The sequence below is a fragment of the Echinococcus granulosus genome (assembly GCF_000524195.1).
Source record: "Echinococcus granulosus chromosome Unknown EG_S00092, whole genome shotgun sequence".
In the NCBI taxonomy this organism is placed as follows: domain Eukaryota; kingdom Metazoa; phylum Platyhelminthes; class Cestoda; order Cyclophyllidea; family Taeniidae; genus Echinococcus; species Echinococcus granulosus.
This window is the reverse complement of record NW_020170472.1, coordinates 152,370-167,679: the sequence shown is the minus strand read 5'-3', so window position 1 is coordinate 167,679 and position 15,310 is coordinate 152,370. Positions and strand designations below refer to the sequence as shown.

The 15,310-nt window shown below is 43.0% G+C and overlaps 2 protein-coding genes across 2 annotated transcripts in view; both read right to left on the bottom strand. All coding sequences in view use genetic code 11, as the record gives it.

The window, feature by feature from the left end:
• Positions 1 to 2,228, bottom strand: part of EGR_07979 (hypothetical protein) — a gene marked incomplete at both ends in the record, with an annotated part of 6,030 nt that extends 3,802 nt beyond the window's left edge. Inside the window, 3 exons of the mRNA XM_024497228.1 lie at positions 1,051 to 1,204; positions 1,242 to 1,325; positions 2,176 to 2,228. Coding sequence (XP_024348358.1) covers positions 1,051 to 1,204; positions 1,242 to 1,325; positions 2,176 to 2,228 — 291 coding nt within the window. The remainder of the gene's footprint in view (positions 1 to 1,050; positions 1,205 to 1,241; positions 1,326 to 2,175) is intronic.
• A 328-nt stretch (positions 2,229 to 2,556) lies between these two features.
• EGR_07978 (Puromycin-sensitive aminopeptidase) lies at positions 2,557 to 11,775 on the bottom strand (the record flags this gene model as incomplete). Its single annotated transcript, XM_024497227.1, has 13 exons — positions 2,557 to 2,781; positions 2,866 to 2,913; positions 3,258 to 3,518; positions 3,926 to 4,188; positions 4,755 to 5,348; positions 5,674 to 5,914; positions 6,671 to 6,775; positions 6,903 to 6,974; positions 8,140 to 8,347; positions 9,382 to 9,809; positions 10,857 to 10,960; positions 11,031 to 11,160; positions 11,557 to 11,775. 13 exons carry the CDS (start codon positions 11,773 to 11,775, stop codon positions 2,557 to 2,559), a joined length of 2,898 nt encoding a protein of 965 aa, XP_024348357.1.
• Between the last annotated feature and the right edge of the window lie 3,535 nt (positions 11,776 to 15,310).

The window sequence follows — 15,310 nt, the reverse complement described above, 5'->3', positions numbered from 1 at the left end:
GCCAATTTGAGACAGACAGCTCCATGCTCCTGTTACACTTTCCCCCAGAGAGTGCTCGAATCAAGAAAGAATGCGTAGATTGTTTCGTAGCTCAAATAAGGTAATATAACTAAGCGTTACCCTCTTTTGATGATTGATGCAAGGGTGTCATCCATGACGGTAGCTGAAGATAAAAAGTTAGCCTCGCTTGTAGATAGATGATAATTGTGTGGAAATGGCTATATCGACTATTTCAGGTAAAAGGGAGTAATATCATCCCTAGAAACTGCACCAGGATTACGCAAGTCACAAATGCTCACGAAAGCAAATTCTTCCGTACAAATTGGTAAAATCAGTAGATCCGACATCGTTCCATGCTGTAAAATACTGACAGTACTACCGGTAAGTGGTCGGTCAGCTCCGACTTGGCGGAGTATTTGAAGGTGAGTATAAAACCTGAACAAAGCACTAATGAAGCGCTGCATGCACTGGCGCTCTGCTTTAGGGTAAGTGTACCTGTGAGTGATTGCCAAGGGCTGCAATGTAACCTAACCTAGCTCCTGTCAGTGCCACTCAAATTTACCCTTTCAATGCGATTATTCAAGGTCAACATGTAGCAGAGGAATGCTGTGAGAAATTGACGTGAGGAAGGTAAAATCGGTGATTTCGGAGTTTTTCCCCCTACCCGTTATACAAACTCATCTCCCGCAATTCAGCTTCCACATTGTTCACGTGCAGTTCTCTTCATAACACTCATTCCCCTAATCTCATTTGCGTTCTGAACGGTCGACACTCAGGACGACTTCACACAGTCTCACGTCTTCAGTCATTAGGTAATGTCCGTCTTCAAAGGTTAAATTGAGCATTGTCTTGATGGATGCGGTTAGCTAATTCACCTAACTCACCCTAAAGGTAGGTTTGGCTAAATTGTTACATAGCCTCCTCGTCTCTTTGAGTACCGTCCCCGTCTAGCGAAGCGTTGATGTGGGGGTAATGGAAGGGTATCCTTCTTTGTTACTGAGTTCAGCTTTCTTTAGTTGGCTCGCAGCCGTAGACTTTCGTCTTTATCACCAGAGCAAATTGTGCTGCCCGTGGTAACTTAGGTGGCTTTATGATCTCGTCTCCGACCATCATTTCAACCAGACGCTCTTTTTCTTCCAACAGAGGAGGTATTGCATCTGGATGACTACCAGATGAATCCAGTTCGTGGAGTCTCAAATCTTCCCTGATTCTTAGCAAGCCATGTTAGTTAAAGTCCATACCTTATTTTAATCGGTTCGGTGTTTATCGCCTTTGCCTTGGCCTCAATTTCCTTTTGATGAGAAGACTCATTCAATGAAGACTTTCTTTATTGGTGTATTATTAAAAGTGGGGTACAGCGATCGTAGTTGTGCTGGTTCAGAGTAAGCTTCCTTCTCCAAACAAACACAGACACAACCAGCTTAACAACTAGCAGGAAGGAGGCATAACACATACAGACCGATAGCGTCTCCCGCGGTATACTACAAGTTCCACCATCCATGTGCCAAAGATGCATTCGGGGTAATGTAAATCATCTCACCAAAAAACTACCCTGTTTGCAATGCACAACTTCGTACCCGAGCGATTACGAGTAACCACAATAGAACACCTTCGTGTAAAGGAAGACCACCCATTGGGTAAAGTAAAGGAAGCTTGCTTACTAATCGAAGAAAAATGACCACCGCCGATGGAATATGCAGAGACCACCCATAAGGCGCGATGCAATGCGCATTGGCCTGAATGCACCTCTTCGATGAGAAGCGCTCAGTGAACACAAATCCTGTGACGAAAGAGTCGTCATCGATTGGCGAGGAAGGAGATGTATGCTCTGAACGTGCGTTTCCCTAAACTTTGTTTCCTGTTTAAAATATTACTACCAAATAAAAATATCCCCCTACCCAGTTACTCTACTCACCTCAAGGCCATGAAAGCCAAGGCGGAAGAGAGGAACGCAGGATCTTTTGCCACTGGAAGTTAATCACCCTTATTCTGAATTTATCACCAAGTGTTCACGTCTCTATGGTTATGCGTCTGGTTAGTCTGACTATAAATATTCATACATAAAAAAGGGTTTGGTTTTTAATGGGGAAAACTCATTAAGACTAGATTGCTTCCAGATATTTATCATCATGGTCAATATTTATTAAATCGTAGGTCCTGCACAACCAAACTGACAGTTTGATTCGATCGCATTTTTCGCCAAATAGTCCATTCGGACGTTTGGACATTAGAACACTGGGACCTACTCCCACTCCTTCGGTTTGTGCATGACTCGCGTACCCTCTAACTTCAGTGCCCGTGACCTGCAACGATGTATGGTGATCCTAGATGTTAAGTTTATAAACTATCGAGCCTCCCATTCGCCCATCTACTCGTCCAATTCCTCATCCGTGCAGCCATCAGTTTATTTGGCCGTCCACCACTTCACCTAGCAAATGATGTCTACAGCCCCCCATCAGTTCACCTATGACAGACCCAACTATCCTTTCATCCATCTGCACATCATCTATCCTTCCTCGTATTCAACGGCGCAAAAGTCCGCTTCCACAAAACTATTTATGGCAGATTTTTTTCCTTCAAAGCGCTTGAAGGAGCTAACCGACGGCGTTTGGGAGACACATGGTGAGAAGGGGAAATGGGTTTGTCTTTATCAGCAAGATTGTTCAAAAATGTGCTCACTGCCTTTTCATCACGCTTCCACTGCGCCACATTGATTTTTACCGCCTCCAGCGTCTGTTGAATCACCCTTGGACAGGGCACGTCGTGCTCTTCGTAGAAGGCCTGAAAACATGAACAGTGGAGGGAGGTGTAAGAATTTGTCTAAGCCCGAAAAGTGGAATATTCAAAACAGAAAATTATCCTTACCTTAATCTCGTCGTAGCGTTCCTGCAAAGCAAAACTGGAAGCACTGCCCTAAAAGAATAGGAAATTAAACTTTTAGATGCTTCCATCTATGAAGTAGAGGATAGATGGTGGACAATTTAGATCCAATTAAACAAAAATAGCAAAAATACTGTCAGGAATTTATCCACCCATTCAGATATGTACGCCTCAGCAGAACCGATGACGGCTTCTAAATAGAGAACTGCTCCTCTTCTATTCACACCTCCTAGGTTTGTCCATTTTATCCCAAGCCAATCTCACTTGAATCACTTCATTTATTTCCAGGTCTTACAGCTTTCCACGCACTCTTCCATCCATCCATTTTCGCACTATTGCGTGCCATAGTACAATAGTTGGTGCTTCATTCAACCTACCACCAGAACCCTGGCAAGGAGGTGTGAGGTCCCCAGATCCTCTGACAGCGTTGCGATGCGAGCGCGCACGAGGTTCCACAGGGCCCGTCTACCACCCGCAGATCCGATGACGCTCAGGAGAACATGGAATCGGTCTTGCTTGCGCACGTCCTCCGTAAAGGTGAACTTGAAGACACGCTGGATGATGTCAGCGTTAGTGGTGGCGCCAAGACTGGAGAGGATGCGAACACGCTCGTCGTTCAAAGTCGCCTGGTTGTAAAGCTGTCGGTAGAGAAGGAGAAATTGCTAATTCTATCCCTTCCTTTCAACTCTCTACTCCTATTCTGCAAAATTCCTTCATTTCTCATTCATTTAATCTAGATGCATCTACTCATTCTTCACCTACTCGATATATTTATCCAAAATCCACCCTCTTCTTCATCTACTTCTCTAAAACCTTCAGCAGTATCCAATCATCAATCCAAGTCCGATACTAAACTTCCACAGCCTCCAAAACGTGACAGTCATGGCAAATGCTGGATGACACTTAATCTTCATTACTGACTCTGAAAAGTGGTGTTAAGTTTTTATCCGAGATCCCAGTGGTGCAGCACCACTAACAAAACCCATCCATCCGATTCTACCAAGTCTTTTAAACTTAAAGCTATTTAATTCCGATGCCACTTTACCTCAAAAAGCTTCCAAAACTCCTTATCTCCACCACTGCGCATGCAAATGGAGTAGACTGCAGTTCGGAGATCAGGCGAAATGAGATTTGACTGGTCCACCGCAGCCTCACCCACCGATGCAGAGATCACGGCTGCGTGGTGACGAGTAAAGGCAGTTTGGGCATTAGAGATAACATCACCGTGACCAATGCGACCGAGGATGGAGATGATAATGGAACGTAGGAGGCGGTCGTTGTTGGATTCAGTAGATATGGGTTTGAAACCTGAAGACAAAAGAGGAGAAAGTAGAGGGTGGTTTAAAGGAAGGGAAGATAGCTGCATACACATCATTTGAATCCATTCATTCACTATCCAGTAATCTTTGATTCATCGATTCATCTTTCATCAGTGCGTTCACTCGATTGATTTGAATCTTCTTCTGAAATAGATGTATCCATTTGCCACCCTAGGTATTCACTTCTCCATCCAAGCCCATTTCACCGAGTTGACCATTTTTGACTCACCTGTTCGTTCTGGAATTACCAATTTCCATGCACCCAATAATGTGTGGCCCGTTCAATTTACCATCTTGTCCCCAATTTCTAATCTTCTTTGCCATCTTTTTATCCAAGCTTCCACTCGCCCATTCTTTACCAGAACAAAGACAAAGCAGTTGGGGGGCAAAAAATCTACCGGATGATCTTTTCTAAGTTGTATACAGCCCTTCGTAAACTACCCGTCCATTAGCAGGTCTGTACATAAGACCATTTTGAAGTAAACTTATACATCATCGTGATTCAAGAAAGATGGAAAATCAATCTGGCATTATAATAAGCTTAGCAAGACTCACCGATCTTCTCATATACCGGCAACGCCAATTCCATATAAAGGTTGTTCAGCCCACAAGTCTCTCTTGATGCCTCGGGAAAAACCACCTCGTCTCCCACCGGGTAGGACGCCTCCTCAAGGAGGGTTTGGATCTGTGACAATCCCTCTGACAGTACTGACCACACACTGTATCGCGTCTCACCAACGAATGCTCGGCAGAACTGAAGTACCTTATCCAATCCTTGAAAACCTGCTCGGGCCAAAGCAAACTGATCGTCTAATAAGCTGACACGGTCACGTTCTGGCACAGCGCCTCGACTGATAGCTTCCAGAATGGTGTTCATCATGGCAGAATCGTAATGCACGCGGTAGAAACCGATGGCGTTCGGATTAAGACGAACTCGAGGACAGAGATCAGAATCAGGCAGGGCGTAGATGATTTCCTGAGATTTGACCTCGGTCTCGGGGGTAAATTGTTCTTCGTCGCCGTGCTCAGGGGTTTTGGTGGAGGGGGGTGAGGGGGAGGGGATATCAGTGACTATGCGAAGAAGGATACTTTTGGAGTCGTCCACAGCGCAAACGTCAATTGGGATGCGCCAGCAGACTAGTGTTTCCTCTAGACATTGAAAAGAAACTAGGTGAATTTCATCTCTGACCTTAATTTTGCCAAATGTCGCAAATCTAAGGCAGTGGTCTATTACAATACAAGAATACACCGTTAATGTAACCCCTTATATAGACTCGATAAAAAACCGGAATAGTGACAACTACTACTTTAGTGGATCCGTTTTGAGACGTAGGATAAGTGGACTTGAAAATGAAAGGGAATTAGAGCCAAAAAAGGCAGAAGTTGAAAGAAGAAACCAAGTGTTATTAAAGCGGCGATGAAAGAGGATTAAACTATTCAAATCTGGACACAAGAGCAAAAAATGGTCTCTCACCCTCAGTAGAGCTGCTATCAGCAAGGAATCGCTGCTGTTTCAGTCCGATGCTGTACGTTCCATCGGGTGCGCAAATGAGACGAACAGACAACACGGGATAGCCTGTCTGTCTCGTCCACGGCGACATGAGTTCAGTCAGATTGTCAACGCCAGTGGCCTCCAAAGCCGTCCACAAGTCCTGCGTTTCAGCATTAGAATACTTGAACTTCTTGAAGTAGGATTTTAGGCCCGCTTCGAAGCTCTGCAAAAGACATTTGACGCAACTATTGCGTAATTTGCCATCGCAGGCTTCAAGTCCCAGTCCAGGTAAAGACGATAATAAGCGTGTGGTAAAAGGCATTCTTATGAGTAGGGGAGAAAACATAAACCAACAGATCCACAAAAGACTTCAATCACAGTAGTACGGTAATGACAGGACGCTCAACCTATCAGCAGTAAGTGTCGAGCATCAACGTTTCTCAGACAATCGCAGTTGGTCAGTGATGTCATTGAGGATGGTAATTTCTGACCTACAGATCTGACACCAATGCCTTATAATGATCATCCAGCACGCAGAACGCCTAACGAACGCATGACCTCTGGTGAAATCACAGAAGAGGTGAATGCAACTGTACAAGGTAAGACCATAGCCATTAACAAGCACATACAACCTAAAAAAAAACCTGGCACGCTTGATAACAAGACAGTTTTTGGACTTTGATCAGCAGAGAAAGTTTGAAAGCTCTAATGGTTAGAAGTATTTTTCAGAGGGAAGGTCACAATTTACCTGATAATGTTTTGTGAAGAGACTTAAGCACCCTGAAAGTTGACATTACTGCACCGATGACGAAACGAACCAACATACCCTGGAATACCTTAAACTTATCGACAAGTCCTTCTCTACGAAAGCTATTTCCCATGTAGAAGCACATGAAGGTAACAAGTAGTGAATAAGAAAGGAAAGGAACTGGGAGCAGATAAGAGAACAGGCGAAAGATTGATAGCTCGCAACACTCACAGAGGCACCCATGTAGTTGTAAAGCATGCGAATGACACAACTGCCCTTCTGGTAAGACACCGCGTCGAAGATCTCCTCCACCTCTTGGGCACTGTTTACTTCAACCTTGGCAAAAAAAGTGCAAGAGAACAGGCTGCTCTATGCTACTAATAAGGGGTTTTGTAGCGATTAGAAAGCGAGCGGGTAAGTAGTGAATAAAAATACTCAACAAATAGCAAAACCTTTTGCAAACCTGAATGGGATGACTGCTTTTCAACTCGTCTAATCGCAGTGCTCGAATATACTCCCTCGACACGAAGAGGGTCTAAAAAACAATGAAGATAGATCTTTTGAAAAGGACCATAGAGCAGCTTGACTAAAGAGCAAAGAAAAACAACAAACTTTCAACAGAATAGGGTTTGAGGGAGGAGTATCATTTGGCCGTATCTGGGTGAGATATGCATCTACTTTTGCCTGGAAAGTAAACTGTTGATCACGCAATTTTTAAGCCACTAAGAAATAATTAAGGCTGCCATTCTGGGCTAAAGACAGCTCATCTCTACAGAATGAATACAAACCAATCACGAGACACCAAAACAATGGCACATCTTTTACCGCCTGAGTAATATGGGTGGTTGACGCACATGTGCGCCATGAGAGCCAATTCACCCTTGTTTACATGTACTCGATATGGACATTACAATTAAAATGTCACCTTGTCCGTGAGTGCCTAAAATTGTTCAAAAGTGACCGCACTGGTGCCTTGGTTACAACACACCTAGGACACCTAGATGACTACAACCACCAGAATGAGAAAAACAACTTCCAAAGGGAATCCATAAACCCAGGTGAATCAACTTTTCGGCGGAAAGCTGAATGAGAGTCTTGACGGTTGTAAGCAAAGACCATGACACAGAACAGCCTTCCATCTGTTGTAATGGCTATGGAAATTTTCTGTAATATGTAGTCACGCCAGATTTTTTAAGTTACATTCTAATCTTCCAAAACCCAACTCCAAAAAGTCTATCGATCACTCACAAACCCTCCAGAAACTTGAAATATCTTCCAAGAGATCAAGATTTTGTCAGTGGATTAAGTTAAGCAATGCAGATGTCGAACCGCCTTGGCTTAAGGACAAAAAAATTATCATGGCAATCAACTACGTAGACCGTGCTAGTTGATTTTCCTCTGAGCGCCTAGTCGTAATTGGCAATAGCTTCCCAGTGGTCGGACACAAAAGAGCTACATGAAGATATCTAGACGAAGAATACACTTAATTAGCTAGCCTTAGAATATCGCAAATCTGATCACGTGCTCCAAGCAAAGGAACAAGACAGCACTTCCAGCCGGACAATAGAGGAGAGAATTTATCAATGGGGGTCCTCGGATGCTGCGGTATGTCCAGTTGCATAGTCCAGATTCGGCTCTATCCCATTTCAACAACTAAGTAATTTTAAGCACCAGAGATCATAATGATTAGGACGACTTACCCAAATGTCGTAGTCAGGAAAGCAGTGATCCACAGCAAGGTATTCGGCCCACGTCGCGAAGCCCTCATTAAGCCACAGATCTGTCCACCACGACATTGTCACAAGGTTACCGAACCACATGTGTGACACCTCGTGTGCCACTGTCAGCGCTACGTTCTGTTTTGACGAAAGAGAGGAGTTCTCCGGGTCGATCAAAAGCGCCGTCTCTCTGGAAACATGGGCGAATAGAAAGGCAATAAGTGAGAAAGTGGTGTGAGGAGAGCATTGCGAGAGCCTTTGGAGGCTAGCTGAAATTTGATTCTTAGGCTGATGGTACGGAGCCCCACTTATACCGGAAATAATCTCACATTCATTACCATATCTGGCGACTAATATCACTTTGATTTTATATTCCTGCAAGAAATAATGAATTCCACCCAACCCATAACACTGAGCATCTTTGGCAACAGCTTTCAAGGGCAATTACGTGGTCTCTAGACCATCGTATGCGGTGAAGGTTAAAGTTGTAAGAACAGAGCACTTCTTCGTTAACCATGATATAACCTGAGAAATTGCCGTCCATGACCGAAAAAAAACTGAGACAGCTTCGTTTGTTCTACATGGCCTCCGCATCATTATCAACAAAAATCTTGCTATTACTGAGAACCACGCCATACTTCCAAAATCCTGTCTCATAAGGTCTTACCACCGCTAACGCGGTCTAAATTTAGAGAATAAAGCGGGTTTCAAGACCTCGGATGGATGCATGACTGAGGAGTAAATGGTATAATGGCTTTCTCAAACCTGTTGCCTTCATCTGTCTTCACGCATGATTAGAACCTCAGTGAATACTTAACCGTGTTTTGAGTATTGTAGAGGAAGCATCAACATCAGCACGTCTAAGATGTTTAAGAAACTAACGTATTTATATCTCTATATACTAAAATAACGCTGTAACGCTGGTATGAAGTTTGAAAAACACCACGGTGGTCAAAAGCAAAGCTGCATGTCCCAAAGCACGCCCTATGAATCAGTAGGTCAAATCCAAGTCACCATCTTAACATCAATTGATTTTGAATCAACCGTCTTGCTATAGAGGTCATATACTGTTCAAACGTGCGTAATGGACTAAATTGGATGTCGTAATCAAAAGGCGATAGAAGCGGAGATCAAATTTTATCTAGTCAAGCAGACGGTTTGATGCGATCGTGATTAAGCAGCAGCAAAAAATAAAGGGTCAATATTAACCTCTTAAAAACTCACCTATAGGTCACCAAGCCCCAATTCTCCATCGCATTGCAAGCAAAGTCCGGAATCGCAACTAGATCCAGCTTTGGCAGTGGATAGGGGGATCCAAAAAGCTTTGCATAGAAAGGCAGTGATTTCTTCACTACCGTCAATGCATGCTGTCCGAAGTCGCGCTTGCCCAGCGGCGTGTAAACTCGAATTTCTACTTCCGGTGGTGATGCCTTTGTGGATTTCTCTGTCTCAGATGCAGAGGATGAGCAGACGTTGCTAATGTCGTTTCCGGGGGCCATGGCAGAGATGTACTCGAAATCTCCCAATACCATGGCAACAATGTAGGTCGACATAATTGGAGTGCGATCAAACGTGATCTTGACATAGTTGTGACCATCAAGGGGTTCGCTGCAGCCCTCCGGCGTTGGTACAACGTCACGAGAGATCTCGGGCTGGAAAGAATTTGAAATAATAAAATGAAAAACAACATCAGCGTATATTTTTCGACGTATTCTTCACAACCCTTACTATCCATATATGCTAAATAGTCCATTCTCCGGTACTGGTATATCTTACCACAACCTCAGCGATGACTCACACCGACACGGTGATGATAAAAAGAACCCGATTTGAAGACAATGCAGAGTTGGGTGTTTAGATACCTAATATGCGTACCATATAATGAAGGTATCTACTGTGGATGCACGAATTAGCGCACATGGCACCAAATAGTTGAAAAGGCGCCAGCTTTGGCAAATTTGCTATCCAAACTAGGGGAGGCTGGTGTTAGCCAAAGGGGCATGGTCAGACATATGTCAAAGGCGAATGGAGGGTAAAAAACGATTTATCCGAACCTTTTCGGTAACCTATAAGGCCATTCGACACAACGCCACAAAACGCTAAATCTTCTTCAGGTCTACGGATCTCAGTCTGCTTACCAGAGACAAAGCGTGGTACGAGGATTCCTATCAAAATCAGGAAGATGCGAAGAAATTCGATTTGCTGCGTTACGGCAAGCACAATGCATACTACATGACCCTGATCGCATTCTACCAGTATGTACTTCAGTAATCAGGCTTATAAAAAAAGAACAAACCTTTACACAATAAGAGTTTTCTTGCCAGCTAGCCTTAAATGTTTCAATTCATAAGAAGTTTGGATAACTTCCTCTCAAATGTAACAGAAAAAGGTATTGGAAAGTGGTTTAACCAAAGGCCAACAATGACCATAGACAATCAGTAAGCAGCTCAAACATCCTCATGAACCTTCTCACGTAGCCCTGTCGAGGACGCGTTAAACATTACAACGTAAAGTCCTTCTTTAGAAGCAAATTTGACTTTTAAAGAAGTTCAAATCAAGAATCGTTACAAAATATGTTACAATCATAATTCCCTCCATCTATCAAAAGTAGGACAGAGACTAGCCTGAGCGAATTCGTAAGCCATAAGAGCTCCAAAAGAGTTGCTATTGACGAATTGCAAGACTAGATAAAAACTAACCATGTTTGAGAGGGCAACTTGGTCGTCAAGAGCAACGATGCTGATTTCAAAAGTCGCTTTGCGATCCGGTTCATCCATGCACGGAAACGCTCGACGTGCAAACACTGACTAAAGAAATCAACAGCATCCTGTATAGGAGCTAATTACAGGACAGATTGTTAGAAGCTGTAGAACTTGCCTCAAATTGCGTTGCAATAATGTTGTATTTTTTGCCCATTACATCCGTATAAGTGCTATGATAAAGACCCAGCATATCATTGGCAAATTTTCCATGGAAGTCCAGGTTTAAATATCCTTTTCCAGACTAAATAAGGCAAAATACGTTACGAAAATCACTACACAATCAACCTGAAGTTCAGTGGGGAACCCAAATATAACTATTTCCTGCTCTTCATCGTATGTAATCGTAGCTAGAGCTAAAATTTTTGGTTGATTTTATCAATAGGTTAAATAAGCTTACTATCGTGGTATGTTGCAGATAATATTTCAAGCCCTCGAGAGTTGAAAATTATTCGGTTGGTTGGTTCGATCACCTTAAACACAAAGGAACTCGTGCAAAATAAAAAGGCCAATGGTTCCCGATCCAACTACAATAAGGACAAAGCTCTTAGCAACACGAATTGCAAAAAATATGAGTCCTAATAAAGGGAAATGGAAAATCAATGAGCAAATAAAACGCGAAAGACAAATTGAGAGTTACCTGTAACTCTACGGAAGCACGAGCGGTGAACGTTAGGCTTGAAAAGTTGGGGACAAAGTCGAGCCTGTAGTTGACGGGTTTTACTACTCTCGGGAGTCGATAATGTCGAGCAATGTCCTCAGCCATAATCTCTGCGTCTGCAAGAAATGCATGAACAAAAAACGAGATGGAACGACTTTTAATAACATAGGTCGCCGAGCGGAATAGTTGTCGAAACATTTAAACAATTCATGATATAATAGAATTTATCTAAAAGTTGGGCTCTAGAACCATAATTCTAGCAAAATTCTGTTTTACGCATTTAGTGTTATTTTTGTGCAGCTTCATCTTGAGTAACCACTGAAAGAAATCCCATAAACTCTTACCGTACAATTACTTCAATTGTAGTTAAATTACCAATCAGTTAACATAATAAGGCAAACTGGACTTTTTTACCTCGAACTTTCAGCAATGTTAAATATTTATTATGGGACGAATTGCTTTGCGTGCGACAGTTTACTTAGGACAGTTTGCCCAAATCAGTCGAAAATTGTTTCATTATTTCTTTTGTAGATCTCTTGTACTACGTTAGCTTATCACTGGTATAGAAACCTGGATCTTTGCAATTTTTTAAGTATACTATGTCTGGCCCTTATCTCTTCCTCTTTAGTCTACGTTCCCTTCCAATGGGAAGTCGGACTATGCAGGGTCTTTTTTGGACAATGTGATGAGGAGGGAGCAGAAGTCAGGACAACGCACGCCTCGAGTACAATTTTTTCACCTCATCGATCGATGATGACTATATCATAACGCGATTTGTGCTCACTGAATGCTGACATTTATCACACATCTCCCCGCTCGCCTTTTTGAGCACTGTTAAAGGTGCACCCTTTATGGGTGGTCTCTCTATATGCCATCAGCTGTGTTCTTCCTCCTTTTATTATGCAGACCATATCTTCATATCCATGACGTAGTGTAGCTCTTTGAGAAGGCATCATGTTTTGATAAAGGCTGATTAATTGAATGCCGCGTTATGCATTGTAAAGGAGACAGTCTGTTAATGAGATGATATCCATTTCTCGGAATGCTTCTTTGATCCATGAATGATGAGACTTAGGACGAAATCCAGGTGACGGGACAAGCCTGTATATCCGCACCAGGCTTTCTGCTTGGTAGATATCATTCTCACTGTGTATTCTGTAATAGATATTCTGCTTGTGATATGGCAGTCGTAAACGTTCACGCTTAAAACTGAAAGATTTCCTTATGCTTTCTTTTAGTCATTGCGCGTCTCCCCTGACATTGTTACTACTCCATTGTCTGGTAAGAATTACCTCAAGGTTCTATTAATTTGCTACATATCAGCATGTGCGGACAGCGGGCCTGTAGGAGAGGAGGATCCGTTTTAGCCTTAAATCATAGCCTTCCGACAGTGCATCCTCAGTGAAAGCCTTCTGTAGTCCGATCCGAATGCGTTTATCCCCTTAATCTGTCCATTGTCTTGCAGATTTTAGCTGTAAGTGTAGATTGGCAAGTGAGATGGTAGATCTATCATCCTACTTAAAAATCCATCAACATCCATGTGGTGTAACTCATAGTTACTTCAAAATGACGTTCAGAAGTTAGTAGATGTGTAGAACTAGATGGATAGACAGACGTGCATTCGTAGGTAGAAGAATAGGAGAATATAAAATTAAGCCGTCAATTTTGGTATTTACGTCATGTCTACCAACACAAGTGTGTGGGATACTAATCAAATAGTGTGATTTTCCACGGACTCCCAAGCACTCATCATACCAACACAATTGTGGAGGCTGTGTGGGTGCTTGAATGGTTAAAGACACCAATTTGTTCTTCACGCCTGAACATGACAGACGTACCGCGTCGATCATTCTCCAGAAGGCACCGACTTATAGGCTCACATCAACCCTCTCAGCAGTCACGTTTTTTTTATTTACACCTTTCAAATGGACATTTGGGTCATCAGGAAGAGTAGTTTGAATTATAGGCAGGCGAGGAATTCAGAGATTACCCTTAATGGTTATTCGCGGGAATAAGTCATTAAATTTTGCAAGATTCTTCAGTCTCGGGCCATGTTGTACCAATTCTTTGCCAGTAAAATAGGCCAAATACGTCAGAAATTGCAAAAGATGTTTAGAAATGGGCAACTTAAAGATAAATACCAGGAATTTACTGCTACGAGATAGTCTTCAGTGGTAGGACAAACATGACTGTATTCCCTAGGTCATCGTGGCCTCAGTAGGAAAAAAAGCCACCCCATATTTCTCCGCGCATTCTTCAAATCACCATCCTCCATCTCAAAACGCTTTTATTCATCTGTACAGTCAGGACTTCCAAGCAATAACAGAGCATGTACCATAACGCACTCCTCAATTGTGACGCGTTCTACGGAGAACGGATTTCAGGGTATGGCCAACGTGAGTGTTTCCTTCGGATAGGTGTTCATTTCCATAGTCATGTATTCAGGTATAGGGGTCGGATTTTCCTCTTCTCGTACCTACTCATTCTAGGTTCATGGCACACTGAAGGGCGGGTGATGTGTTGTGCCCGATTACAGGGTGAGGAATGAGGAACGCAAGACCACTTTTGTGTAACTAGAGAGACAAAATGCAGGTGAAAGGTAAAAATAAAAGGTAGAAAGAAGTGGTTTTTGTGCATGAATGCAAAGATCGATCAACTGAGGGTCAAACAGACAATTTAGCATCTTCCATAAAATGTCATGCTATCGTGGCGGTTCCTTACAGAGTGATGCAGATCAAGTGTCACCTCACACCACTACTAGTGGTAGAGGCAAATACCGTGTCATGTGTGCATCGGCACAGTTGCACCTACTTCAGTAAGGTGAGGTGCAGTGCGCACCAGGCACCGTCAATCATGCTGACAGTTTAGAATGTGGGTGTGTGTGCATGTTGATTAAGACGTGAGAGATCTCTTGTGATAGAGGAACTAAAGGCTTGCACTAAGGTCTTATTGTGCAGCTGTTGTCAAGCGCCACACAGGCCGCAGGTGGTGACTCTGAGTCACTCAGCATGAAGACATTCGAATGGTGGCAATGTGTCAAAGACGGTATTGGGTATGTCTGTACATCTGTTTGTCTACATGTCTAACCATCTGCAACAGAATCAGTATATGTGTATGTACACTTGTAAGTGATGATGATAGTCGTGGTGGCTGTGGTGGCAGTGGACAGCCTCGGCGCGCAAATTTAATGTGTGGGATGCTGCCTCATCACGTGTGAGGTGGATAGCTGACGCACAACCTCTGATGTTGCGAAATTTGATAACAGGTGAATCAGAGTGTGGGAGTGATAAATGCATTTTCCTTGTAGGGACGTCAAAGAAATAAGGAAGCTTACTAAGTAAGTACTCCCAAGGGGTAACCTTTGGGAAATTTGTCACCACAATCCAGTGTTCTGGCATGTCTCAGTCACGCAGACAATCCTTTACATGTTGAAGCGTGAGGTGAGATCAGTGTGGAACTGTGACGGTGACCCATGTCACAAAGAATAAGTGTCCATTCCCTTCTTCTTCATCCTCCTCTTATACTTCTTACTCTGCCTTTTCAACTTCAGATTTTGCAAAATAGGGGATGTTTACTTCACTTAACCACCTGTTGCAGACGGATTTAAGTGGAAGAATTTGATATTGTGATAGAGTAGAACACCAAAGGCACAGGCGATTTCGCCTTTAATCACTAAATCCGCTAGTTTTATCATCGTCTATAAAACCAATGTCTTCTAATTTCGTGAGCGTTG